At 43.6% G+C, this 26,864-nt stretch overlaps 1 protein-coding gene across 1 annotated transcript in view; it reads left to right on the plus strand.

The window, feature by feature from the left end:
• Positions 1 to 26,864, plus strand: part of LOC147729356 (embryonic protein UVS.2-like) — a 96,294-nt gene that overhangs the window by 26,665 nt on the left and 42,765 nt on the right. The window contains exons 2-10 of the mRNA XM_086959839.1: positions 1,851 to 1,875; positions 7,866 to 7,931; positions 9,635 to 9,775; positions 9,879 to 9,996; positions 15,007 to 15,182; positions 17,466 to 17,547; positions 20,456 to 20,583; positions 23,403 to 23,518; positions 25,273 to 25,498. Of these exons, the coding sequence (XP_086815965.1) occupies positions 1,851 to 1,875; positions 7,866 to 7,931; positions 9,635 to 9,775; positions 9,879 to 9,996; positions 15,007 to 15,182; positions 17,466 to 17,547; positions 20,456 to 20,583; positions 23,403 to 23,518; positions 25,273 to 25,498 (1,078 nt within the window). The remainder of the gene's footprint in view (positions 1 to 1,850; positions 1,876 to 7,865; positions 7,932 to 9,634; positions 9,776 to 9,878; positions 9,997 to 15,006; positions 15,183 to 17,465; positions 17,548 to 20,455; positions 20,584 to 23,402; positions 23,519 to 25,272; positions 25,499 to 26,864) is intronic.

Here is a 26,864-nt window from a genome sequence, read left to right on the forward strand (position 1 = left end):
AGACATCTGCGCACTGTGCACCAATATGAAGAGGCCACGGCGAGGTGCAACGAACCATGGCGATGCGCTTTACTATTTAATTTCAATATCAAATATACCTGACGGATGTGTAGTGCTTGCTGGCTCTGCTAAGGGAGCCCCTCGAGTGTGGGTCCCCCCGCAACGCAGGGGTTGTGGGCACCTAAGTTACGCCTCTAATACAAACCTGCTCGATGGAGGTGCTTCACACCTACCCCCAAGACAGAACAGCATTCAGGGTGGTGAGCCTCAAAGGCTTCCTGCCCTTTGTTATGCTAGCCAGACCCTCTTCTGCTAGTCGAGATGCCCGCCCACCTAACCAAGTCTCACTGTTTGCAGCAAGGCCGGTGGGAAAATTAGTAAGCAGTAGAGGTGTGTCCCTCCCAGCCAGGACCTCCCCTAGGGTGATGGGGCCCGATGTGACCCCTTCCTTAGAAAATCATCCATCTTCAATGGTAGGATTTTAACCAATCAGGTTAGTGGAAGCCCCCTCCCGAAATACGAAGGATGTAGTCACCCTAAAGGTAAGTAGTCCACTGGTTGCTACCTGCCAGTGCTATTAACGCCCCTAAATTCAGTACTTAGGGGCACCCCTGAAACGTTGATCCTCAGATTCCTGTGACCTATGAAGAAGGACAAAAGAATACACCATGCAGGAAAGCCTGAAGATAATGACTGACTTGGCCCCAGCCCTACCAGCTCGTCTCCAGCTTAAGACCCTGCGAAGAAAACTATGTCTGTCATGATGCCATTGACTTCCAGAAACACAAGGAAGGCAGCCCCCTCTTCATCAAAGACCAGATTTCTAGAGGACAACGGCCCTGCCCAGAAAAATCTGAGTACGAATACACTGTATCCAGGCATATCCATGTCTCCTGTTCACTCTGTACCCAAAGCCCCTGGCCCGAGTAGCTCATTTGTCAAGTGAAGTCTCCCCAGAGATCCTGTCTACAACTCCTTCAGTGACTGACCTCTCCTGGACTCCACGAAGACTCCTGCAGCCTCAACACAAAGGGTCCCCCTGACCGCGACCGGCTCCGGTAAGAAATTCTGACACCAAAAGGCACTCCTGGACCCTCAACCCCCTGACTTTTGGGAGCCCAGCCGATGCCTCCATCGACATCCCAACTTACCTGCCTTGCTGGTATTCACCTTTGTCCAGCCTCCTGGTCCAAGCCTGCAGCCTCTTTATGCAACTGACATCCCCTTTACTTGCATTGGGTGCCAGACATTGATTTGCACCCTGCACCCAGCTGTCCATTTGCTGATGGTGGTGAAGCTTGGGGGCTGCCTTGTGGCCCTCCCTTGTGCGTGCCTTAACCCTTGAGGCCTGTGCCCTAGCACTGCGGATACCTACCTGCAACAAGCACCGTTTGTGGGTGCCCACAGTCTCCATTGACTAACATTGGGTCCAGTGATCTCTTCAACTGCCCACCTCAGTGACGCTGGTGGTGCAGCACCTACCTGGGTCTGACTACTGCCCAGTGTTGATCTAAACTCCTGAAGACTGGAGGACTAAGTTGAGTGCTTACATGTAAAGGTACATAACTGTTTTCTTTCCTCACGATTACATTGCAAACCTGCCTATTGCACTAAATATCTAACTCTTACATTTTCTAAGCTTGCTGGACATTACAAGCTTATTTTTTATACTCTTGTAAAGTATCTCTATGCCTTTACAACACCATACCTACTGGATTTCAAAATTATTACCTTTCTTAAAACTGTTACTTACCTGCAACTGAGTTACTCTTAGTTCTAAAATAAGGTAACGAAGTAATAACTCCTATACTTACATTGGGTGATTAAAATGTAAATTTTCTCTTTTACAGATTTTCTATGAACTGGAGAAAAATCGTAAGTACATAGCTCCTGTATGTAACAAAGCACTATACTCTGGCGAGGGTGGCGGCTGAATCGTGTACTATCTACTGAATCTGTTTAAATCAGATGTTGTGTATTTACAAGATGTGCATGTGCGCCTCGTGCATGAACATAATGCTGCTATGAGTCAAAAGGAGGAGCATTCAGACCACAGACGGCATGCGCAAAAATAAGTTGCCAAGATAGGAAAGTGAGAATGAGAGAAAGATCCATTGAGAAGCAAAACCCTAAGCACTATTGGCTGGGTGACAGAAATGGGGCGGTTTATTGATCAGACGGCTATATTGTGTATTTACAACTGGTATTTGGTAAATGATTTAGATAGTCACGCATTTTAAGAGCATCTGTCCCATAAGAAAGATGGGCTTGCACATTGTTCCAGTTTGCTACATATGTCCTAGAACCTGCAGGGCTCTGGTATTCCCCCTCCCCCCCCCCCCTCGCACCCCACCAAACACACACAATGGGCATGCATTGAACAGGCGTAACAAACACCCCTGCAGCCCCCGCGGTGCGGGGGCCCTCAAGTCTTCTGTGTGTGAAGGGGGCCCCCTCAGCTCTTCTGTAGAGAGCTGTGAGAGGCTTGCTCTAAAGCAGCTGCAGTGTGCAGCCTGCTCTGAGTTCCTCGCACTGACACAGGACTGAAGAGAAAGAAAGTAACAAGTTACATTGTTTCTCTTCAGTCAGAGCCATGAGCCAGGCCCGGAAAAAGGATGGGGTTGGGGGCCCTCAGGAGAGCATTCTCCACAAAGCACTGCTTCTCTGAGAAGGGACCAGGCAGCACAGAGCTGACAGGAGAAGGTTTGCAGCTCCAGGAACAGGATCTGCTGGGACACTTTGGAAGGTAAACAAGCATTTGCAATATATGGTTTTGCAATATATGCATTTGAATATATGCAAGTCGCATATGGTTGGGATTGGAATTGTAAATTGTGGAATTGTGTTGTGTAGATTGGATCTGTGTAGTGAAATATTGTAGCATGGTGTGGAGTGTAATTAGGTGGATAGTAATTGTGTGGTATTGAGTGCACTGGAATTATGTGGAGTGGGATTGTGCGTCATGGAGTGAGATTATCTGGAATGGTATTTTGTGTTGTGGAGTGGTATGTAGTGGAGTTTACTTATGTGGTGTACTGTTAAATATTGTAGCATGATGTGGAATTTTGTGGTATAGATTGGATGTATGTGTTGTGTAATTGTGTTGTTGGTTTGAATTATCTAGTTTGTTGTTGAATTATGTGGTGTGGAATGGAAATGTGTAGAGTTGAATTTGTGTGACGTGGAAGTGTGCGCTGTTGAGTGAAAATGGTTTTAAGTGGTATTATGAGGCATGGTGTGAAGTGTAGTTATGAGGATTATTACTACGTGGCATAGACTGGATTCATGTGGAGCGTATTTATGCAATATGGAGTAGAGCATAATTATGTGGAGGTAAATTATGTGGAACTGAGTGGTATTATGTGGAATGTAATTATGTTGGGTGATGAATTGTGTGGGGATGAATTATGGAATTGTGTGGCATGTGGAATTATGTGGCATGGTGTGGTGTATAAATGAGCAGAGTGGAATTATGCAGCATGTTGCAGAATTGTATTTTGTGGAGGTGAATTATGTGTTTTGGAGTTGAGTATAAATATGGTGTGGGAAGTATACTTATATGGGGTGAAGTGGAATTATGTGTAGTTGAATTGTGTTGTGTGGAGTGTAATTATGTGGTTTGGAGTGGTATTAAGTTGTGTGGAATGTTATTATGTGATGTTGAATTATGTGGTATGGAGTGAAGTGGAGATATGTGTTTTTTTAATTTTTAGGATTGTAATTATGTGGTATGGAATGTTGTAATGTTAAATTATTTATAGCTGAATTGTGTGGCATGGAATTTTGAGATGTTCAAATGTGCTATGTGTGGTAGAATTAGCATGGCTGCCAAGGTTTCAGATTGCTATGTGTGACATTTTCATAATTTCAGTGTAATTATGAGTGACATTTCAACGACTATGAGTGACACTTTCTCATGAGCAAAATCAAGCAATGAAGAGGAGGGAAACATATAAATATCAGAAATTACACCCATTTGAGCAACTAGAAACTCTAAGAAAGTTGCTGAACTAAAGTGCACTAACAGCAAGCTACTGAAAACTGAGCAGAGTCAGACTATGTGAATGTCACCCATTATTAAAGTTAAATTATGAAAACATCACACTTACCAATCTGAAACCTTGGCATCTATGAGTGAATCAGTGTGAAAATGTGCTCTAATTGAGGTGTATTCCTCTGCACTCTCATGGTGACCAGCCTGCCAGGTGTCTTTGCAAATTGACATGCGCCAAGCAGTTTTCCATCAGCTACATGTAAATGTAACTCTACAAGGTCCAATCAGGCCTCGTAGAAATGCTGCAAATTTATTTTAAAATGCTAATCTGTGGTCAGATTAAACCTTCCAAAAAGAGCTGCTTTCATCTACGAGTAATTGGTCCATTTCTTGGATGCTAAAATCACAATAAGACCCAGTGACCTACCCTCTAGTGCCTCCTCAGTGATATTCTGTCTGATCTTCTGTAGGGTGCAACTGGGATCTAACATGTTTTAGGACTATGCGGCCTAGACTGCCCTGTGCTGAAGTGTTTCGTCCATTTAGCCAAGAGTGTGAGAGGAGGGGAGATCCGAGCCTAAAGCAGTATGTGCAGTGGTGACTCTGATGCTACCAGGCTAGAGTTAGGCCACAGCTCCATGCGCCACAGTAGGTACCTAGACTCTCGGCGCAATCAGCTTATCTGCGTAGCAAGGTCTGTAGGTGCATTAATACAACATCTGCTGGACGGACGGGGACCTGAATCCTCTTCTGTGTGTGTGTAAATTGGGCCTCACGGGTCTGCAACCAGCAGGCAGAAGCCAAACTTGAAAGGCTAGATGTGGCAATATAGTAGACTGTTAGAGGATGACTATCTATGGACTCTAGTCAAAAGAGGAGCATTGAGGACCACGGGAGGACCAACAGGAATTGGATGGCTGCGAAGTGACTGACCACAGTAACAGGTGGAACTATGAGAGATGACTGGAGGCGCTTACCCTCTGAGTTGCAATCATTCATGGCAGTAAGGGGAGGGGAGTTTATGTCTATGCACTTTGAGAGTGTATTGTGGGTATCAATACAATGTCACCACAGTACAGTAAAACTTTCGGAAACCAATGGCACGCATTTAGCAATTACTCAATGTAACACCCCTAACCAGTGCAGCTATTTATCTATCTTGCATCTGAAGAAATCAACGCTCTGACACAGGTAAGAGTTACCAATACACTTAGGTCACAGGAGTTACAGGACCTTCACTATCAATGTTTTTGTTTTTCATTCCGGTATGTCTGCTGCAGAAAGTAGCTTTTAACGCCAAATAAAACAAGTAGGAATCAGCCTAGAAACAGACTCCCGGATATTATTCCTTTAATACTTACTCACCGTTATTTCCGTTCCGCCAACATCAAAACAGCAATGAAATTGGGCACTTCAGCGCTGTTGTGTCATCGTGTTGGAATCTTAGATCCCGGCTCCTCAATTCAGAGCGGCCATTTTTGCACATCGCTCCCCGCAAGGAGGCGGAGGTTATCCCGGGTCACAACATCACCCACTCCAGAGCTCCGGTGCCCTTCTCAAGCCCCTAGCTCCTGTCAGGAACCAGTCCTTTCAGATGTCCCACTCGAAGCAGCTGATATAGTTGGGCTGCCGGTGCATGGTACGCGCAAGCCTGCAACAAATCCTCGCGAGACCCAACTTTATGGACACACTATGGAAATGTGGCAAAAAGTTGTGGGCATAGAAAAGAGACATTCATTACAGGACTACCACACAGGCAGCTGTACTGCATAACGAAATTTACCACATCACGTTTAGGAGACAGGGGAAGTACCAGAAAACAGATAGCGGCCATATGGAAATAATACTACACCAGCATTGATTAGCAGCACTGGTACCCAAGGAGGCGCGATGCCTGTTATGCGTGATTTTGCATTTCAGTGCGGTGATGCAGATCACCGCACTGAAATGCCTTAGTCTAACAACAGATGCGTGGTACTTGGCAGGGCTGAATTAGGTAGCATGGATTTAGACAAGCTGTGCACGCTAAGGCTTTTATGTCATGGGGTATAAAGTGGACGTTTGTCTTTATTTTTTGAAAAAAATAATATGGGATGTTTCTTTACCTTACGGTACATTTCTGAATAATTTGTTAAGCTAAATTGTATTGTTGCATTTTGTGTGCATGCAGGTAAAAATAATATGGGCTGTTTCTTTACCTTCCGGTACATTTCTGAATAATTTGTTAAGCTAAATTGTATTGTTGCATGTTGTGTGCATGCAGGTAAGAATGAGTGTCTGACGACATGCAAAAAATCATCCTACTTCTCAGTCTTAACTTCCACACTTCTAAACCGTAATTCCAATCCTAGAATGAGTTACCTGTTTGCTTTAAAACAACAGTTAGTAAAACAAGTGAGTGCTTTGGGAGCCTGTATACGTAGCAAAGGTTTTAGAGGGACTTGTTTTTGTGCAAGGTATTGCTTTTACCAGTTCACGGATGGGATAAAAACACATCTCCAGATAATAATAGGGTTCAAAGGATGGTGCGATAGCAGAATATTGATACGTGGGGATCTGGTGAGGACTGCGGGCAGCAAGTGCTTGATACACTATTTGCATAAGAAAATACTATATATTATTTTGTTATCCTTCATTAATTATTAGAAAGGAAGGGGGAAGAGAAGTGTTCACCAACAGCATTTGATTAGTTGAGGGAGACAAAGAATGCTGTGGTCCGTGGTAGATGCCGCCCAGAAGTTATAGGTATATGTATCAGGAACTGCCCTTGAAAGGAAGTGGAAATGCGCCTTAGATGTTGCCGGTATTGATGGCTACTGTGCGGTTGCTGACTTTGCTGGGCTGACAGTGGGTGGGGAAATGCTATGTTGTCACTCTAGGTTTAGTTACATGAATCGTGCATTCTCTCTGATGTTTGCCCTTGGGGTACTTGCTGAGTGGTGCTACAAATGGGATCGGATTTGTCTTTGACAGGAGGTTTAATGGGTACATAGTGTAAATTAATGTTGGTGTGAGGAAATAAATATCGGACCCTTTGTACATTTAATATTATTGTGTGCATCATGCAGAGGATGAAAAGTAGCAGGAACGGCTTTGATGCCATAGAGGCTAGCAGGAAGAACTATTTTCGGGTGGTAAGTTGAAGAGATTGTTTAACATGTTTTAAACTACTACAGTGGCATTGGGGAGGGCAGCAGCTGAAAGGCTCTGTCTTTACTGGTAGTCAGTGGTTATATGGGGATTGGCCATCAGTCTTTCTGTCGGTGGTGGACAGGGGAGTAGTGGGTAGCAGTCACACGTTCACAGTGACATCCGATGGGTGGTTTTAAAGGTGGGCGGAAAACATTAACTGCGGGTTTCGTAGGGGTGAGAGTAGAGTCAATAGATGCGTTAGTAAGAGGCACAAAGGCAGGGGTCTGTGTTTGGAGGTGGTCAACTGAGCTGGCTTCGCTTGAAGTTGGGTCATCAAGTAGGAGGATGTGTTTGGTGGGCCAGCTGGAGGCATTGTTAAGTAACTTTGCTGGAGGGCGCAACAGCAGTAATTACTGATGTATGTAAATCGCGCAATGAAAGGGCGGATGTGACCAATGGAGGAACCAGAATCCTTTTTTTATGGCTGGGGTGAGCCCCTGCAGTATGGCGAGTCGCTGGCCTGAGAGCTCTTGACTGACGTGGAGAATGGGGGGCCCTCTCCTTGTACTTTGCAGGGGGGTCCCCTCAAGTTTCGTTACGCCACTGGCCATGAACATGTTTGTGAGTTGGCAGAAATACACATTTTGTGCATAGACGCATTCTATAATTACTTTCTGAAGCTGCCTATTCCAGTGCACGAGCAGTTGATGTGAACCTGGGAATGTGCCTTCTCTTTCAGACACCCATCATTCAGAGGAGCCCCTGAGACCAGACGTCTTCGAAATCATCACCAAAGAGAACCAAGGTAAGAGAAAACTTCGGGCTTCTGGGAGATAGACTTTGTTACATGTGACCCTGAGCCCAGACGTCCTCCAGATCATTACCAAAGACGACCAAGGTGCCAGACATAGCCCTTCCTGTAGGGTCACCCCAGATTTTTGTCTTCCTCTGCAGTTCTCTTCTGAACTCATTTTAGTTGGCTTTGAGGACTCTGTACCATTTTTCCCTGTGTGGTAAAGTGATTCTGCTTTCTATCTAAAACATGATAACATTGGCCTACACCTAATTATCATGTTTAATTTATTTGTAAGTCTCTAGTATCCGGTGCTAGGTGTACCAAGGGCATGTACATTAAACTCTACTACGGGGCAGCAGCACTCCTTGTGGTACCCACTAAAGTAGAGTTTTAAACATGTCCCAGGCCTGCCACTGCAGCCGTAGTGTAGATTGAAGCAGCCATTTTCACCTGGTCTCAATACATAATCATTGGATCATGTTTTACAAATGTAGTATATCTGGGAACAGACACCATCCTTTTAAAAACATACAGAGGAGTGGAATAACACACTTAAAAAGAAATACATTCTGGGAAATAAAGTCCTCCCACATTTCAAATTCATAGCATAGAAACATCTGGTAACAACATACAGATATATATCATATCAACAGAACAGAACTACTATTATTAATCAAAGCATATGATTGATCCACACTCGTATATACTTTGAAGGATTGTGTTAATACAACCATATCAATGAAAATGTATCTTACCATTGTGTGCTACAAATTGTGTAAATCGATCCTGCTCGTTGATCTAGTTCAATTAGTAAATAGTCAAAGAATTCTATACATTGGTTCATACTTGTTTGTAACACAGATAATGACATGTACAATCCTAGTTTAGATGTAAAGACAATACAAATGTGTGGACGAAGAATTACACAGAACCTAGCGTGGTGACAGGGTGAAATGGCTGCCTCTGACAACATTTGTGATGTCATTGCTGGTGTTTGCTGAAATAAGTCATAAAGTGCTTAGAAGACATATAGCCATTGCAATTGTTAACTTGATTTCTCTGTCTTAATATACTCAATGGGCCCGATTCACAGAACTAACTTAAGACAAAATCCTAGACTTACTACTTTTGGTATTCACAGAAGTTAGGATTTTGTCTTAAGTTTGTCTTAAGACAGACTTAAGACAGACTTAAGACAAAATCCTAACTTAAGTCTGTCTTAAGTCTGTCTTAAGACAAACTTAAGAAAAAATCCTAACTTCTGTGAATACCAAAAGTAGTAAGTTTAGGATTTTGTCTTAAGTTAGTTCTGTGACTCGGGCCCTATGTTATTATGGCAAGTCAATAAAATGCTTTTAGTGGTACCATAAATAACTCCTGATATGACAAGATGACAACACTATAGGAATGTAAAAGACAGGAAACCATCCCCAGTAAACATTAACAGCTGCAATCACTCACTGTCATTGCCTGTGTGCTGAGGCCTTTTTTCAGTCATTAGGGTAATATGCTTTCTTAAGTACATACTTGGGCCAAGGTTTGGTGGTTGACCCAAAATGGCTGCTTCTTCCACCATCACGAGAGGTTATTGCATTTTCTTTCTAGAGATTGTGCTTCAGGCATAAAATCAACACCCTTCTCTTCTGGGAGCTCTTGGTCCTTCTAGTGTTAAGACAGACACTGGCTATTATCACTGTGCTTTACTGTTGTAGGCAGCTCACAGCTGGTCCACGAGGGAGACATTGCCATCCAACCAGGCCGCAGTGCCAGGATATGTCCAAACAACAGCTGCTTCTGGCCCAAATCCAGCGATGGGACCGTCCTTGTACCCTACACCCTCAGTCCCTCTTACAGTGAGTTCACTATTACACCAATGCTCAACATTGTCTTTCATAGATACCTTGCCAGGCTGCTTGAACCTATGTCATCCTCCCTCTTTCCTCTGTTGTCCCTCAGGTGCTGAAGATGTAGCTACCATTAATAATGCAATGAGTGAGTTTGCAATAGTGACTTGCATTCGATTTGTGACCCGCACGGTGGAACCAGATTACCTACAAATCCTGCCTGCAGATGGGTAAGAGCACAGGACACCCAAGGACTGATCCTACATTCAGCATCACACCAGATAGAATCATTACCGCCACACTCTGGCTGTGGATGGGTAAGAGCACAAGACACCCTAAGGACTGATACCACATTAAGCATCAAACCAGATAGGGCTCCATCGAGTAGACTGATTACCTCCAGGTCCTGCCTAAAGATAGGGAAGAGCAAAGGGCACCTGAAGGACTGACCCTACATTCAGAATCACACTGGATAGGACTCCATCCGATAGACTCATTACCTCTAGGCCATGCCCATGGAAAGGTAAGAACAGAAGCCACTCTAAGGACGGATCCTACATTCAGCATCACACCAGGTAGGGCTTAATCAGAGAGACTCATAACGTTCAGATCCTGCCTGTGGATAGGTAATAGCACAGTGCACTCTAAGGGTTGATCTACATTCATCCTCACACCACATCCATCACTCAGACTCATTACCTCCAGAGCCTGCCTGTGGATGGGTAAGAGCGCAGGGCACACTAAGAACAGATCCTACATTCAGCATCACCCCAGGTATGGCTCCATCAGATAGACTCATTACCTCCAGCTCCTGCTGTAGATGGGTAAGTGCAGAGGGCACCCTGAGGACTGATCCTACATTCAGCATCACACCAGATAAGCCTCAATTAGATAGACTAATTTCCTCCAAATTCTGTCTGCGGATGAGTAAGAACACAGTGCACACTAAAGACTGATCATACTTTCAGCATCACACAAGACACAGCTCCATTACCTCCAGACCCTGCCAGCGGATGGGTAAGAGCACAGAACATCCAAAGGACTGATCCTACATTCAGCATCCCACCAGATAGGGTTCTTTCAGATAGACTCATTACCTCCAGACCCTACCTGGGGATGGGTAAGAGCACAGGCCACTCTAAGGTCTGATCTTAAATTCAGCATCACACCAGGTCCGTCGCCATTACATAGACTCATTAACTCTAGAACTTGCCTGTGGATGGGTAAGAGCAAAGGACACCGTAAGGTCTGATCTTACTTCCAGTGTCACAGCAGACAGGGCTCAATGTAAAACACTCATTATCTCCAGATCCTGCCTGTGGATTGGTAAGAGCACCGGTCACCCAACGGACTGATCCTTAGTTCAGGATCACACCAGGCTGTGCTCAATCCTAGAGACTCAGGGACTTATTTACAAGCCTGCTGTGCCATTGGTACATCACCTTTTCCCATTTTAAAAGTGAGGCACTTATGGCGCTAAGAGCTTGTAAATGTGCCCCTCAGTGTTACCAGCAATGTTACCTGATTGTAAAAGGACAAGACAAATTAACGTGCATGATCTGTAGCTCATATAAGATACATGGTAGATCACTATATCCCTATACAACATAGTTGAGCTGCTTAGAATGGGGCAAAAGGTAGTGGTGAAAAAATATTTAAATTCACCAGTGTAGTTTCGTAACTTTGAGAAAGTCTCCTACAGAGATGAAAGGCGGTTGTTGTTCAGCTTCTTGACGTATTATGTTTACGCTAAAGCTAAATGTAAAGTAGGACAACTAGCTTCAAGGAATCCCTTTACCCCTCGGTTACATAGAGCTGCTCTCCCAAATGAGTGATACCACTAAACTGAGATCTTCAGATAGGTAAACCAGAAGTGCGGTCCTCTCACTGGTGACCTAGCTCCTTCCATACTCCATCAAATACAGAAGAAACAGCCAACAATTTGGGAGTGATTTTCAATTCCAATGTATCTTTTATTTTTCACATTTCCAAACTGATATCCACTAGATATTCTATGTTGAAAGTACTCCAGGAGATTGGTGTTCCTCTGCCTTTTGACTGCTAGAAGATCTTGGTCCAGTCACTGATATTACGTTAACCGGATATTTGTAACTCGGTCTAAACCGGTCTCCCTGCACTTCTGATCTACAAATTTTTACTTTTACAAAATTCAGCAATGCAATTGATTCACAATGCACCCAAACAAGACTATATATTGATATGAATATCTTCAATTTATATAGATGTGTAGTTTAGAATAATATGTCTATTCTCTATATCGTTTTAGGTAAATATAAAACACAACTTGATAACTTGGTGCAACACCCTAAATGAGCAATGACCTTGCATCGGCTGAAAGCCCTCATTGAATTGAAATAAAATTAAATGAATTTGCACTTGTAAAGTGCACTTATACCCCAGTCAGGGTTTCCTGGCGCTGTACGCATACCGCTGTGGAACCCTTCCTGACTTTTCCCTGTGAAATGTCCACTCCTGGGCACCCCCAAGGTGAAGCCAGGCATCCCAGCGCTGTTGGGGCCGTTGTGGAGATTAAGCAAGCTATTGCCCAGAGTTACAGAGTGGGACCCATGGTTAGAATTTGCACCGAGGCGAGAATTAACAGGTTTGAGGAAATTAAGCCCAGGACCCGCCAAGGCGGGAATTGAAACCTGGTCCCAGGCCAGACCTCTGCATCAGGGTCTGCCGCTCTAACCATTGAGCCACACTTCTCCATCGCAGTTCTCATTGAACTGCTGACTACCACTTAGAGACCTCCATGGTTTTCATTGCCCCAGGAAATAACCATCCATGTTCTGTGACCTCTCACTGAGGTATCCCCAGGTTTGTGTTCTCTATGTGTAAGTCTCTCCATGGGTCCCGGACTGCCTATGATGACCCTCTTTGGTTTGCGGACTCAGAGTGCAAGACCCAACATGCATTGCAGACATTAATTGATAGCCCTTCCATGGGCTGTGGCTTCTCAGTGGAAGATGCTCTTCCTTGGGGAAGGAGCACTCATTAAAGGGCTGTCCATGGTCTGTGCAGTCTTAGTGATAGATCCTTTACTCAGTTATGACCCTCAATGACTGGACACTATCAGTGGGAGATGACCTTCCATGAGCAATAGAATTTAAGTGAAAGACGTTCCATGGGCAGTGGACTCTCGATGAAAGACTTTCCATGGGCAGTGGACTCTCAGTGAAAGACATTCGATGGGCAGTAGACTCTCAGTGAGACATTTTGCAGGTGTTGTGGACTCTGCGGTGGAAAATCCATAGAATTTCACGTCTCTGTGAGAAATTATACCAAATGGCCTTTGACCTCTTAGTGACAGCATACCATAAGGGTCCGTGGACTCTGTGTGATAGATCTGCAGTTCCATGCATCCCCATCTACTGTTTTAGGTTTTAAATGCTGGGCACCACTGGACTATAAATAGCTAAGAGGTTCTGATGGCTGGATCCCGTATACTTTGTTCGATCCCTGGTGTTGTGTGTTGGCTGGATTCTGTATGCTATGTTCATTCCCTAGAGGTTCTGATGACAGGATCCTTTAACACTTTGTGCAATCCGTAGTGTTGTGTTGTAGCTACCACCACTGGTCTGTCTACTGTTCCTCTCAATATTTTAGCATGGGGTGTATTTCTGTCAGTGAACCACATGTTCCTCAAATATAATCAGCACCAGATGTGTTTCACTCGCTGAAGCTGTAACTCCCTAGCTGAAAGAAGCCATCCTTGACAGTCCTGAGGGTGGTGACTGAGGTCTCGATATGATGCTTTTCTTACAGTTGTTTTGAATAAACTGTTAAGAGTTTAATCATGTGCTTACTGGGCAGTATCGGTGGTTGGTGCCTACTGTGCCACATGATTTACCACTCGTATCCCCGGACCACAGTCTCCATCGCACCACAACTGAATTACTCCTTGTTGTACTTGTGACTGCTTAGGAGAAGCAAGGCTGAGTAGCCAAGGGTTACTCCGGGAGGTGGTTGAGGGTTTGAAACTCACAGTATAATAAAAGCAATTGCACACAATTAACTACAAATCCAGTAAAAATGCTATTTTGTTAATTGTGAATGGGATTGGGAATTGTATTTACAGAAAAGGAAGCAAGGGAGTTAACACAGAGAACACTTAAACACAGACGTCTTGTCATGTGGCCTAAATACAACATAAAAAAATACCCTAGCATGCCTGTAGTACGGCAGTGCAGTTGGAGTCCTTGCAAAATGTTATTCTATAAGGGGATGTTATGCTGGTCTCTGCTACGGCCAGGAATGGGTCTTCAGTCTTTCAATATAATTGTGTTTTTAATTATTTTGTTCAGTGCAACAAAGGTACCAGACAAACTGTTACAGTGTACCAGCCTGGCTTTGATATGTTTGATGTTTGACTGGCCAGGTCTCTCTATGCGATGCTCATCACAACACAAGGCAGGAGGGGGTCTCAGGGCCTTTTGCTGGACAAAAAGGTTGGGCCTAGCAGGAAAGAGATTTACTGTATATTCTAGTTCCACTCATCTATCCATTAGGTCTAAATGCACAGATTCCAAAGGCAGAAACAAGTGCACAAAATATAAAGACATCTGGAGGGACCCATCATTTAAGGACATCACTCTCAATGCATATGCTTTCTCAGATTCACAACAAACATGTAACATGCCACACACAACTAGAACACTGACTGCGTATGGATCCCAGTTATGCGGGACTGAACAGAATGAACCATGGGTAGCTGATAGATCTGTGCTCCCCAGGCAGACCATACTCAAAGATTCAATTCAATTCATGGCATTTATAGAGCACACAGCTACCCCCAGTGAGGTGTCCCAGGTCTAGCAAAAAGTTTGCAAAAGTGAGGAGAGAACTGTAAGATTACAAAACCGTGAGAGAGGTATCAAACAGGAAGGTATTGAGATTAAGTCTAAAGACCGATTCTGAGGGGGGCAGCACAGACTGATGTGGAGTCCATTGAGAGAAAATATCACGGGGGGGGAGGGGGTCAGAAACAAATCAGACTGGTGCAGGGTGAAGCAGCATTCAATTGCATACAAGGTCTTTCATCACAACCCAGCTTGCACATTGTCACTGTCCTAGAATCCCTCCTCCCTTGCAGTTAAAGACAGTTGGAGGGCAGACACACAGGCCAATGCCTTGTATGAGGTAAGATTGTAATATTGTTTCTCTGAAGGTGCTATTGCAGTGATTTATGGGTCTCCCTGTTCCATCTTCTCCCCTAGGTGCTGGTCGTACGTTGGGAAGACAGGGGGAGGACAGCAGGTATCTCTCTCGCAGGGTTGTGTGTGGAAAGGAACCATCCAGCATGAGCTGAACCACGCCCTGGGCTTCTACCACGAGCAGAGCCGCAGCGACCGCGACAACTATGTGACCATCATGAGGGAGAACGTCTCGCCTGGTCAGTGACACCTCTGCACTTCACTTACTACGGAGAAGCAAAACTGAGTACAAATGATGGGCTCACCTGGCAAAGATTTAGACACCTGATTGGATCAGCTTAGATTTGATTACAGACACCCACCTACACACACTTTCCACCAATCTGACCCTTGGTTACGGTGATCAATATTTGTACAGTCATGAGCAGGCTGGTGTCCTTTTCACAAAAGTTACATCTGCTGAGGTCATCAACTGGAGCAGAGTTTCATTTTAAACAGTTGTTCTTTACCTACATAAAAATGTTTGGCACAGGATGAATTGTGTCTCATGTTTAACATTTTCCTGAAATCCATAATGAGGAACAGTGACTGCTAATTGCAGTGCCCGCTTTAGAAACAAGGGGTCCAGTTTTATACAGAAATGCTAATGTTAAGTTGTTGCGCTGCATTGTGTGAATGCAACACTGAGATGTGGCGCTGTTCTGCTCCCTCCCAAGGCTGGAGGCAGACTTTAGGCAGACATGTGCCAACACAGAGACCCTTGCGCCATAGTGCTAGAGTGTCTGCGTTGTTGGAGCGATAGTGTTTGTGCTGAAAAGGTTCCCCCTCAATACAAAGCTATGCTTTCAGACTTTTCCCACTTTGCATGTGTGCTGTCCAATGCAGCACACAGGCCTAGTAAAGGCTCTGCATCCCGCATTGATGGCCCTTTGATGCAAAGTAATGAGGGCAGCGCAAAGCACACCCTTTTGTTACTTTGGGTTACAATTCAATGCAAATCACGATTTGAGTTGGATTGTAAATACCATCTGAAACCTTTGTTCCGAGTTTGCATTAGAAAAGTAGCATAAAACCGATACAAAGCAGGTGTGGATCTTTGTGCCCAGGGCTGGGTGAGATGTACAGCGCCTTGAGACCACTCTTTCTCACTCCTCTATCTCGCATGCAAATAATGGTGTTTCTTTCCACAATTGTTCCAGCCTCCTATTTCGTGGCATCTCAAAAATCATCTTCTGTATTCCCAAACTCTGCATAAAAAACTCCCCTCTCTCCCTTTCATTCGAATGCACGTCTCCTCTCTCTGAGCACAGCCTACTTCAACGCACAAGAATGTTTGCCTTAATCTCTATAATTGCATTACTTCTAATGTCGTCATTTTATTCAACATTTTCAAATCAGTCACCTCTGCTTTGAAAGTAATTCCTGCAAACTAACAATACCTAATCTCCTCTTTCATGAGTTAATCCCACAAGTCATCTATTAAAGGTCACATACCACCTCCACTTCCGAAATGAGCACCACTAACTCCTATAGTTTTCTCTTCCTCACAGAAACTGGAGTAAATGCATGGAAGTGTTTTCTTGAGAGCACAAGACTAATCCCAATAACCAACAACCACTGGATAAACCACTAAACCTTGGGTGCCCGGAGCAGTGTGCTCCCTGGGATAAAGTGCTTCAGTGCCTTGTCAAGCGTAGTAAGCGCCATGTAAATGCAATTACGATACAATACAATACAATCTAATGTGAAGGGTGAACCCTGGAGATTACCAAGGGTGTCGGATCACTTTATGAGGCAAAAAAGTTTCATAAGGAGAAAAACATGATGTTTCCCTTCAAAAAGACAACAGTGAGTTATCTTTAAACCTGGCTTGCGCGCTCGTGATGGAACCATTCCGTCACGAGCCACGGTGGGGCTGTGCTGGTGACGGAATGGTTCCGTCATGGCCCGGCCACCGCGCCTTCGCAGCGCTGATTTTTCACCTGCGCAGCGCGTTCTATTGAGCGGGCGGGATCGTCACAGAACCATTCCGTCAAAAGCACAGCGCTACCACGGCTCGTGACGGAGTGGTTCCGTCACGAGCATGGCGGCGCCGCGCGGCCCACCTGCCCCTAACGCCACGGCGGAATTACCGCCGCGGCCAATGGGTTAAACTCCAGTGCATCCCTCCTACATGTATGTAGGCACTGGTGTTTATTTCGTGTGATTCTTGCTCAGGAGCAAGATGGTGCCCTTTATTAAGTGGGGTTAAAATTTTGAATTTAACAATTTCATATCACATACTGAAGTCATTAAGTGATTTACCTCAAATCACATGCTTTTTGTTCTTGTGCCGAGGACCAGATTTGAACCCCTCCCCCATTTTTCAAATTCGACAACTTAGCCATTGGACTACTTCTAACTCCTTCAATGGCACAAGGGAGCACTGCCCCCTAGTGAGCTGGGATCTTCACTTTATTAAAATGTGCCCCATCAGGCTCAGTCATCACTAACTCATCTTTACTGTCTTCTCATTTTAACAGGAAACATCGGCAACTTTAACAAAGAGAACACTAACAACCTTGGCCTGGAGTACGACTACTCCTCCGTGATGCATTATGGGATGTAAGTCTCTGATACTCAGTTAAGAAATGTTGGGCCCGATTCACAGAACTAACTTAAGACAAAATCCTAAACTTACTACCATTTTGGTATTCACAGAAGGCACTTACTCATTTTGGTATTCACAGAAGGCCCTCATTTCGGTATTCACAGAAGTTAGGAGTCCTAACTTTAGGACTCCTATATGCCTTCTGTAAATACCGAAAGTATTAAAGTTAGGAATTTTCTCAGTTTAGGAGTCCTAAAGTTAGGAGTCCTAACTTTACTACTACTAAACTGTGAAAAATCCAAACTTTAAGACTTTCGGTATTCACAGAAGCCATTAGGAGTCCTAAAGTTAGGACTCCTAACTTCTATGAATATCGAAATGAGTAAGTCCCTTCTGTGAAAACCAAAATGAGTAAGTGCCTTCTGTGAATACCAAAATGGTATTAAGTTTAGGATTTTGTCTTAAGTTAGTTCTGCGAATTGGGCCCGTTATGTTCAAAACTCTCATCAAAGGCTTTTACATAAAGACAGTGACCCTGATTTAAATTTTTGGATGACAGGGTTCTCCTTTGCAAACTTGACGGATCACCCTGTCTGCCAAACCCTAAAGATGGGCGGACCCTAAGTATCCCTTCGACAGAGCCCCTGTTAATTCTGTTGATAAAATTCTTCCTCTAACAGCCCAATGAAGTAGCAGCCATCTGATGAATGGCATTACAATGCCTGCCCTATTTAGGGTGGACGGTGTAATACCTTTCTTTTTTCCTGTCCATCTCAGTCAGGAAAAACCTAGCATTGAAGGACAGGAAAAAACGAATAATGACCCTCATAACCTAGGTGAAAACATATAGTATTTGAAAGGAAGGGTGATAATAGGTAGTAGTCGTTTTGTCAAACACACTGAGTGCAAGTTTTTTCATAAAATATCAAAATGTACCTGGTTGGTGCTATATTGGTACAAAAGTAGCCTTCTCTCATGGATGCTTGAGACACATTCGTACAAGTACTTTTGTTTGAATACGAAAAACTGTAATAGCAAAGCACTCACAGAGTAGTAAAAAAATAATAGTTTCAGGTCATCACAATAATTTGTAGTCACATTACAGTTGATTCTAAATTGAAGACATACGCCAGATGGTTGTAGACCGTATATATACATTAGAACCAGGAGAAACAGCCGACCACCTTTCATCACAAGGTGGCTACTTTAAGGCTGTAAACATGTTTATACATATATAGTAATTTACAATATGTTCAAAATGTTCAAAATGTATACACTGTTTGTCAACAAAGAAATTTTAAATGTTGTTACATTTCAGTGGCAAATTACTAAGAAGGAAGAAAACCATTCATTATGCCCTTGAGAAGAAGTAATAGAAATCGTTTAATTCATACATTATATAAAATTAAAAAATAATCCAAGCATCAGTATAAATGTGTGATATACTCAGAAAGTATAGATTTAACACTCCACCAGTGTTCTGGGGCTTCAATTGTGTACCTGCCTCCAGGCACATATATACTCATACTTGGATTATTTTTAGTTTTAAATAATGTATGAATTTAACGATTTGTATTATCACTACACAAGGGCATGATCAATGGTTTTCTTCCATCCTAGTAATTTGATACTAAAATGTAACAACATTTAGAATGTCTTTGTTGATAGTGTATGCCTTTAGAACATATTGAAAATTACTGTATTTGTATACACATGTTTACAGCCTTGAAGTAGTCAGCTTGTGTCGAAACGTGTGTCGCTGTTTCTCCTGGTTCTAATACAGATTCATGGTCTACAATCATCTGGCTTTTGTCTTCAATTTAGAATCACAGTAATGTGAATATGAATTATTGTGAAGACTTAAATGTGTTCTTTTTTACCACTTTGTGAGTGCTTTGGTACTACAGTTTTTCAGTAATTAAATGAAATCGCAGTGATGTTGTTTCCTTTTATTGTGTAGAGAGGACTGCTGGGCTGGTGATCATGTCTAAATTTAGCGTATGGAGTACCGTTGGGATGGCAAAGATAATGCCCTTTGCCACCCTTAAAACCCTACATCTTCCAAACACTTATTCATACCCAGTGATTCTGCTCACATTTTGTTATGATCTTTTTATTCAGCACTGAGATTGCTGGACCTGGAAAGTAGAGGGTGTTGTTTAATTCACCTTTGATAGTGGGCTAAGTTCAGGGAACAAAGTATGGTGCATATTAGGAGCTCAATATGTGTAGAGGAGCACCAGAATGGTGGCTGTGGCTGTTAAGAGGGACGAGGAGCAATGGAGGAATGTGGAATGGTGATGACAATGATAAAAGGCAGTAGACTCATGGTAGTGCCAGTGAACATGTTCCCACAGAGTGGAATGTTCATGGATGAGGAAAAGTAGTGCCTTCATGGTTAGGACTGACTCTCTGCATGTGAAGCTGGCCTACAGAATGATGGCTGGGCTGGTAGTGGACGCCACAGTGTGGAACTGGCGTAGATGAAGTTTAGAGCGTGAAGTGGAGTAATAGGTGTGTCAGTCAACATATTCTCACAGAGTGAAATGTCCACAGATGAGGAATAGTGCTATCATGTCTGTGTTAGTGATCATGATAGGTTAGGATTGATGCTCTGTATGTGACGCGGAGTACAAAATCATGACTGGGTTGGTGTACATGGGCAGCATCAGGGTTCAACTGCCGTTGATGATAAAAGTAAGAAAGTGAAGTTGAGCTGGGCAGAATCTGCAGCGGGCTAGTGCTTGAAAAACATTGAGATTGAGTCTAGATATGTAATGTTTAAGCAAATACTAAATATTTGACACTCACCTGTTCCTGCTGTAGACTCACCTGAACTCGCTGTAGAGTTTTATGAGTGAATAATGAGTTCGAATTGCACATAAGCAGTGGGCTTTACTTGTGATGTCTTCCTTTGCCCAGGTATGCTTTCAGTACCACATCTGGAAAGCCAACCATTGTCCCCAAGCCAAATCCTGACACACCAATCGGACAGAGAAATGGACTTAGCACCCTGGATGTTTCCAAAATCAACACCCTGTACCAGTGTGGTAAGGAGTGCATGCCTGCAGATAGATACTGAAATTTCATAGGAGTCACAGCATCTTTTCCTCCCAGGTTGTAATATTATATTTATTTTAATGATTCCAGCTCAATTTCTACCAATATCATACATCACGGGACATTGTTATTGTTTTAGTTTATTTTGAAGCACCCCCTATGAAATTAATTACTGTGTTTAGTTGCCAACATCTCTAAATAACTAGGATAAAATACCATATACATGTGAATACTGCAAAAGGAGACCTCGAGTCGAATGTTGGAAGTATTTCTATTCTAATATCGAGGTGCAGGCAGTATAATCAAAATCATTGCGATGACTAGCGAGAATCTGCAGTTTCACTTCCTCTGAATGTCAGTACGTCCATTGTAGAGAAGATATAAGCCAAGTGACCCTGGGTTGAAGGAGGGAATATACTAATGATCCCAAGTTCAGGCTGATGTTGACTCATTGATGCACTTGAAAACAACAAATGCTTTGTTGAAGATAATGACCTTTTGGATAGGGGCTTTGGATATGTACTAATTAAGTCTAGCCTGCGGATATGGGACAATATATCCAGAGTTTTAAAACAAGATGTGCCACAATATCTGCCCCGCCAGGACACTCACCACGTATCTATCCCAACACCACACCTATCTAGTGCACTCTTGCTAATTTTCCGTGGGTTCCCAATTTGTGGTATCCTATTTGCGTATTTACATGTATTATTCTTTCCTCATTCAGACCCTTCGCTTCAATGGTATTTTTTAGCCTTCCCCTTTACTTGCATCCTTCCTTTCTCTTACTGTTGCGAGATACGTGATGTTCACAATACTCAAGTGTGGCACTGTACCACTTACTTTGTCAATTTGTAAAACGTGTACTTTTCACTCGGCTCACACCCATGGTCACTCGTTTTATCTTCATGTCACATATGGTGTGTAACAAATGTAGGGTTTCCACACTTAAGGTGTTATTGTACTAGCGCAACATATGGAGGATCACTCTCCACTATGCTTTGAAAAGACAACTATGTGTTTATGTTACCCATTGTATCTTTCTCAGCCCTAAAGAAGTCGAAACACGTGTTGGCTGGTTGCTCTGTTCGCTTTAACAAAGAATAAAGACAAAGAACCTATTTACAAGGACTACATTGACATTTCTTCGAATGTACACACTTGAATGAACTTTTTCACTACATAATCGCTAAACGTGTGCCCTGGACTTTGGTTTTTAAGCTTTGTTGCAGGATCGTTCCTACACATATATAGGGGTTATAGGGTGTCCCCTCTTACCTGGTTGCACCGTACTTACTGGGTATCATCGAAACACTATATGCTCACACATCAGAGCGCCATTCTTCCTGGTAAAAAACCCTACAGTCAGTATATTTGATCACCTAAGTCAGGCATCAAGAACTGTCCTATGCCCTGCTGAGAACTAAAACCTGCTACCCATAGTTGCCCTGTTCTTTCTACTGTTAGGATGAAATCATAACATTAATCTCCTGATGAGATCCTAGTATTTATCCCCTGGCTAAATTTCAGCATTTTTCCCATCCTGATGCAATCCCAGCATTTATCCTCTGATAGGTTCTCAGCACTTGTCTCCCAATAGGATTCCAGAATGTTTCTGCTATTTGAATTTCAGCATTTATCCCTTTATTCAATTCCTGCATTCGTCCACTGATTGGATTCTAGCATTTATCTCCTGACTGGATCCCAGCCTTTATCCTTGGTGGGATGTCAGTATTCAGTTCATGATAGTATCCCAACATGTATTACCTTATGAGATCCCAACATTTATCTCCCAGCATGGATCCTGTGGATCCTAGAATTCTGCAATAATTGAATCCCAGCCTTGGTATGTAAATAGGATCCACTATTTCTGGCTACAATGTCTGCTTTGGTCTACTGGCAGGATCCTTTCTGATCTCCTGATAAGATACCAGGACATATTTCCTGATAGGATCCCATTACCAATGCGTTTTTTGACCTACACACAATGGAATCCCAGCATTCATACACTCATAGCATTCTAGCTACATCCACCAAAGAGATCCCATCATAGAACTTTTATAGGATCCGATCACTCATCTACTGATTGAGTCTTTGCATTCATCGCTTTCTTGGAAAATCAGCATTTTTCCTTTCACAAGATTATGGAATTCATATCACGCAGGGATCCTAGTATCCATTCACTGATGGGATCCTTGCATTTATCTACTGGTGGGATCCGATTATTAAATTCCTGATAGAATTCCATAATTTATTCTCTGACTGGATCCCATTATTCATCACCTGACGAGATCCAAGCACAATCCTCTTTTTTATGGTAACGTTCCTCTAATATTGGATCTTCAGATGGTTTTAATGTTAGAGGCCTGCTATGCCTCTGTTGGTTCCATTTATGGAGTTTAACCTTTGGGTTTCTATGTCTGAAAATGACCCTGCCATTGGGTTCTACGTCTTCTTTGCATTAGAAGTTGAGTTTCATTTTTACTTATGTCTCAAAAAAATCCTCTATTGCCATTGTATCTGCTCCAGGGCAGATCCTGATGAAATTCAATGTGTCCAGTGTAGTTTTTGGTACCTACTAATATTCATGTCTGTGCTTCTACATCATTGTTAAGACCTGCACTAGTCACATCATTGTTTAGATCAAGGGGCTTCCTCTTGGCGGAGGTATAAGATGCTGTTTAAATACTAGTGAAACTAAGTGAGAAATTCTGGATAGGAGGCGTTGGAGGGAGGTACTTGCTTAGGCATAGTGTACTTTCAATACAGATGATGTTTAAAACATTTTTATTTTCATATTTGATTTCAGGTCTGTGTAGCACTCTTCTCTCTGACCCAACCGGCACACTGAAGTCATCCAATAATCCTTCCTCATACCCAAACAACGTCAACTGTGTCTACCTGATTCGAATGCCTTCTGATAAGGTAACCCTTTCATAAAGAAGCAGATAAATGAAGTCCCAATTTCTCCTGCCCGAACCCAGAGCTGCCAGTAGTGGGCTTTGAGTAAGGCACTGGGTTAAGACCTGCCTGGCTGAAAGGTAGATCCTTCTTGTTAGAGTGTCCATCAGCGAGGAGGAGTAGGATCTGTCCTTGGAATGTTCTCTCTGATGACGTCCGCACCATTGCTGCAGAGCTTCTGAGAACTGCAGAATAGATGGAATAAAGCTTAAAGATTGGGTCAACTAAGTTAGACTTTAATCAAGTTCAAATTTGGCATCCAAGAAATGCCTTATGGGCGCAGTATACAAAGGTAAGAGAGAATGTCATTGTAGTTCCCCAAAGGATATGGGCACACCTAGATTAACCTATTAATTTACCGTTTGGATGTACAGAATACTGGGGTGCACAGCGACAGGTATTATCCCCTGAGTGTATGGGACAAGAATATCGAGTTTAAAATACTGTGTTACAAAAATCATAGCCAACATATTAGCTACCGAAATATGGTTATGATCAAGATATATATAGGAAAATATAGACTTACTATATTTAATTTGACATTTATCTTGACAATATATAATATTAATGTAGCATGATGCGGAGAGTAGTTAATCAATACTTAGCAATATATACTCAAATGTTGCAATAGTTAATATTCTGGCTACAATGTTTTTGTACGTGATATTTCTCTGCTCGATATTCTAACGTTCAACCCTTACACAAAGCATGAGCTTCCATTCCCAGTGTGGAAATCCTTTGTGAGATTTACTGTGAAGGGTGGCAGCCTTATTCATTTCATGGTCTGCTGGCATCAGTCAAATTGGGAAACATTGTTTACAACGCATGTGATACATCGCACGCCATTACACCACAAGTCGTTACAACGCGTTGTTACATTGCATGCCATTACAACAACTGTTGTTACAACGACTTGCTGTAGGGGGCAGAAGGTGTTGGATTAGTTGGATTTTCAATACAACACCTTCCCTACTGTTGCACACACTGGAGTTGGAACAGTAAATTATACTATTCCAAACTCCAGCGCCCCCCCTACAGCAAGTTGTTGTAATGACTTGCATTGTAATAGCATGCGATGTAACAACGCGCCGTTGTAACAACTTGCGTTGTAATGGCATGCGGAGAAAACGCATGCATTGTAAAGAGTGCTATTCCTCACATTCAAAGGTATGGCAAAGGTTATGGATAATCCTGAGGCAGTGTACCAGAGAAGTGTATGACCTTCACTATTAGTCCAGTGAGGAGCCAACTGTACCAAGTGCATTGAAGCTTACACCAGCTTTGCTCTCTTGGTTACTCCTTTATGTATATGGTGTTGACGGAGAGCCACAGCTTAGCAAAAGCAATCAAGAATCCAGTTTGTTACTTCTTCACAATAGGTACCTGTGCTTCAGCAATCAGTTTGGTTTCAAGTAGAGGCACCTAGTGAGAAAAGAGGAGGTGCAGGGACATCATAAGGGTGCCATGTCTCTTTGAATACACAATTGAAGTGGAAGGATGGTGGTGACAGAGGCCACAGACAGAAGCAGTCACTAAATTAAAGACTCGAGGTAAAGGGATGCAGGTATTGTCTGACAGTCAATGCAAAATCACCAACTGAGTCGAGTCTGCTGCTAACTTTAAAAACTGAAAATCAGTCCCTTTTTTAAACAAGGATAGAGAAAAGGTTCTAGACACTCCGGAGGTCTCATGTTTAATTTCCTACTCTTTCTTCTTAGATTCTTCTGCAGTTTGATGCCTTCGATCTCCAATCATCCCCAAACTGCGCCTCTGACTACCTCACAATTTACGATGGCAACAATAAGGCTGCCCCAGTCTTACTCAGCAAAGCGTGTGGGACGGGAGAGCTCCAGCCATTCACCTCTTCCGGAAATGAGATGTTGGTGGAGTTTGTGACAGACGGTTCCATCACCGCCAGTGGGTTCAAGGCCTCCTACAGCAATGGTATGGTCCTTAGTGTCATGCCGCGCTCAGTCAAGGGAGTGGCTGATAATGGCCTCCTACAGCAATGATATAGCCCATGGTGTCAAGTCAAGTCAAGTCAAAATTTGTATAGCGCACTACTCACCCAGAGGGTCTCAAGGCGCTTGGGGGAGGGGGTTCGCTATTTATCAAACAGCCAGGTTTTGAGTTGTTTTCTGAAGGAGAGGTGGTTCTGTGTAAGGCGGAGTTGGGTGGGGAGAGAATTCCAGGTTTTGGCCGCTAAGTAGGAGAATGATCTTCCTCCCATGGTGTCTCTTCGGATTCGTGGAATCGTGGCTAGGGCTTGATTGGACGATCGTAGTTGACGGGTGGGGGTGTAAAAGGTCAGGCGCGTGTTGAGGTAACTGGGTCCTAGGTCGTAGAGGGCCTTGTGTGCGTGGGTGAGGAGACAGAACTTGATTCTCTTGTTGACGGGGATCCAGGGAAGGTCTCTCAGGAGACCGGAGATGTGATTGTGGCGTGGTATGTCTAGGATGAGTCGGGCGGAGGCGTTCTAAATGCGTTGGAGTTTTTTCTGCAGTTTGGCTGTGGTTCCGGCGTATAGGGTGTTTCCGTAGTCCAGTCGGCTTGTGACAAGTGCTTGGGTGACCGTCTTTCTTGTTTCGGTGGGGATCCATTGGAAGATCTTTCGGAGCATGCGTAAGATGTTGAAGCATAATGACGAGACGGCGTTGACTTGTTTGGTCATTGAGAGGGAGGAGTCTAGAATGAATCCCAGGTTGCGAGCGTGGTCCGTTGGTTTGGGTGCGCTGCCAAGGGCTGGTGGCCACCAAGAGTCGTCCCATGCAGAGGGGGATGATCCTAGGATGAGGACTTCTGTTTTGTCTGAATTCAGTTTTAGGCGGCTGTTCTTCATCCACTCGGCTATGTCTTTCATCCCTTCGTGTAGGTTGGTTTTGGTGGTGTTTGGGTCTTTTGTGAGGGAGAGGATCAGCTGTGTGTCGTCCGCGTAGGAGATGATGTTAAGGTTGTGCTGGCGTGCGATGGAAGCGAGGGGGCTCATGTAGACGTTGAAGAGGGTGGGGCTCAGGGATGATCCTTGTGGTACTCCACAGATGACTTTGGTGGCCTCTGATCTGAAGGGGGGGAGGCGGACTCTCTGGGTTCTTCCGGCGAGGAACGAGATGATCCAGTCCAATGCTTTTTCTTGTATCCCGACGTTGCTGAGGCGTTGTACAAGGGTGCTTTGGCAGACCATGTCAAATGCTGCGGAGAGGTCCAGGAGGATGGGGGCCGCTGTTTCCCTGTTGCCTAGTAGTGTTCGGAGGTCATCTGTGGCTGCGACGAGGGCGGTCTCGGTGCTGTGTTTGGCTCGGAAGCCGGATTG

This window comes from Lissotriton vulgaris, chromosome 2_2, assembly GCF_964263255.1.
Source record: "Lissotriton vulgaris chromosome 2_2, aLisVul1.2, whole genome shotgun sequence".
Taxonomy (NCBI): Eukaryota; Metazoa; Chordata; class Amphibia; order Caudata; family Salamandridae; genus Lissotriton; species Lissotriton vulgaris.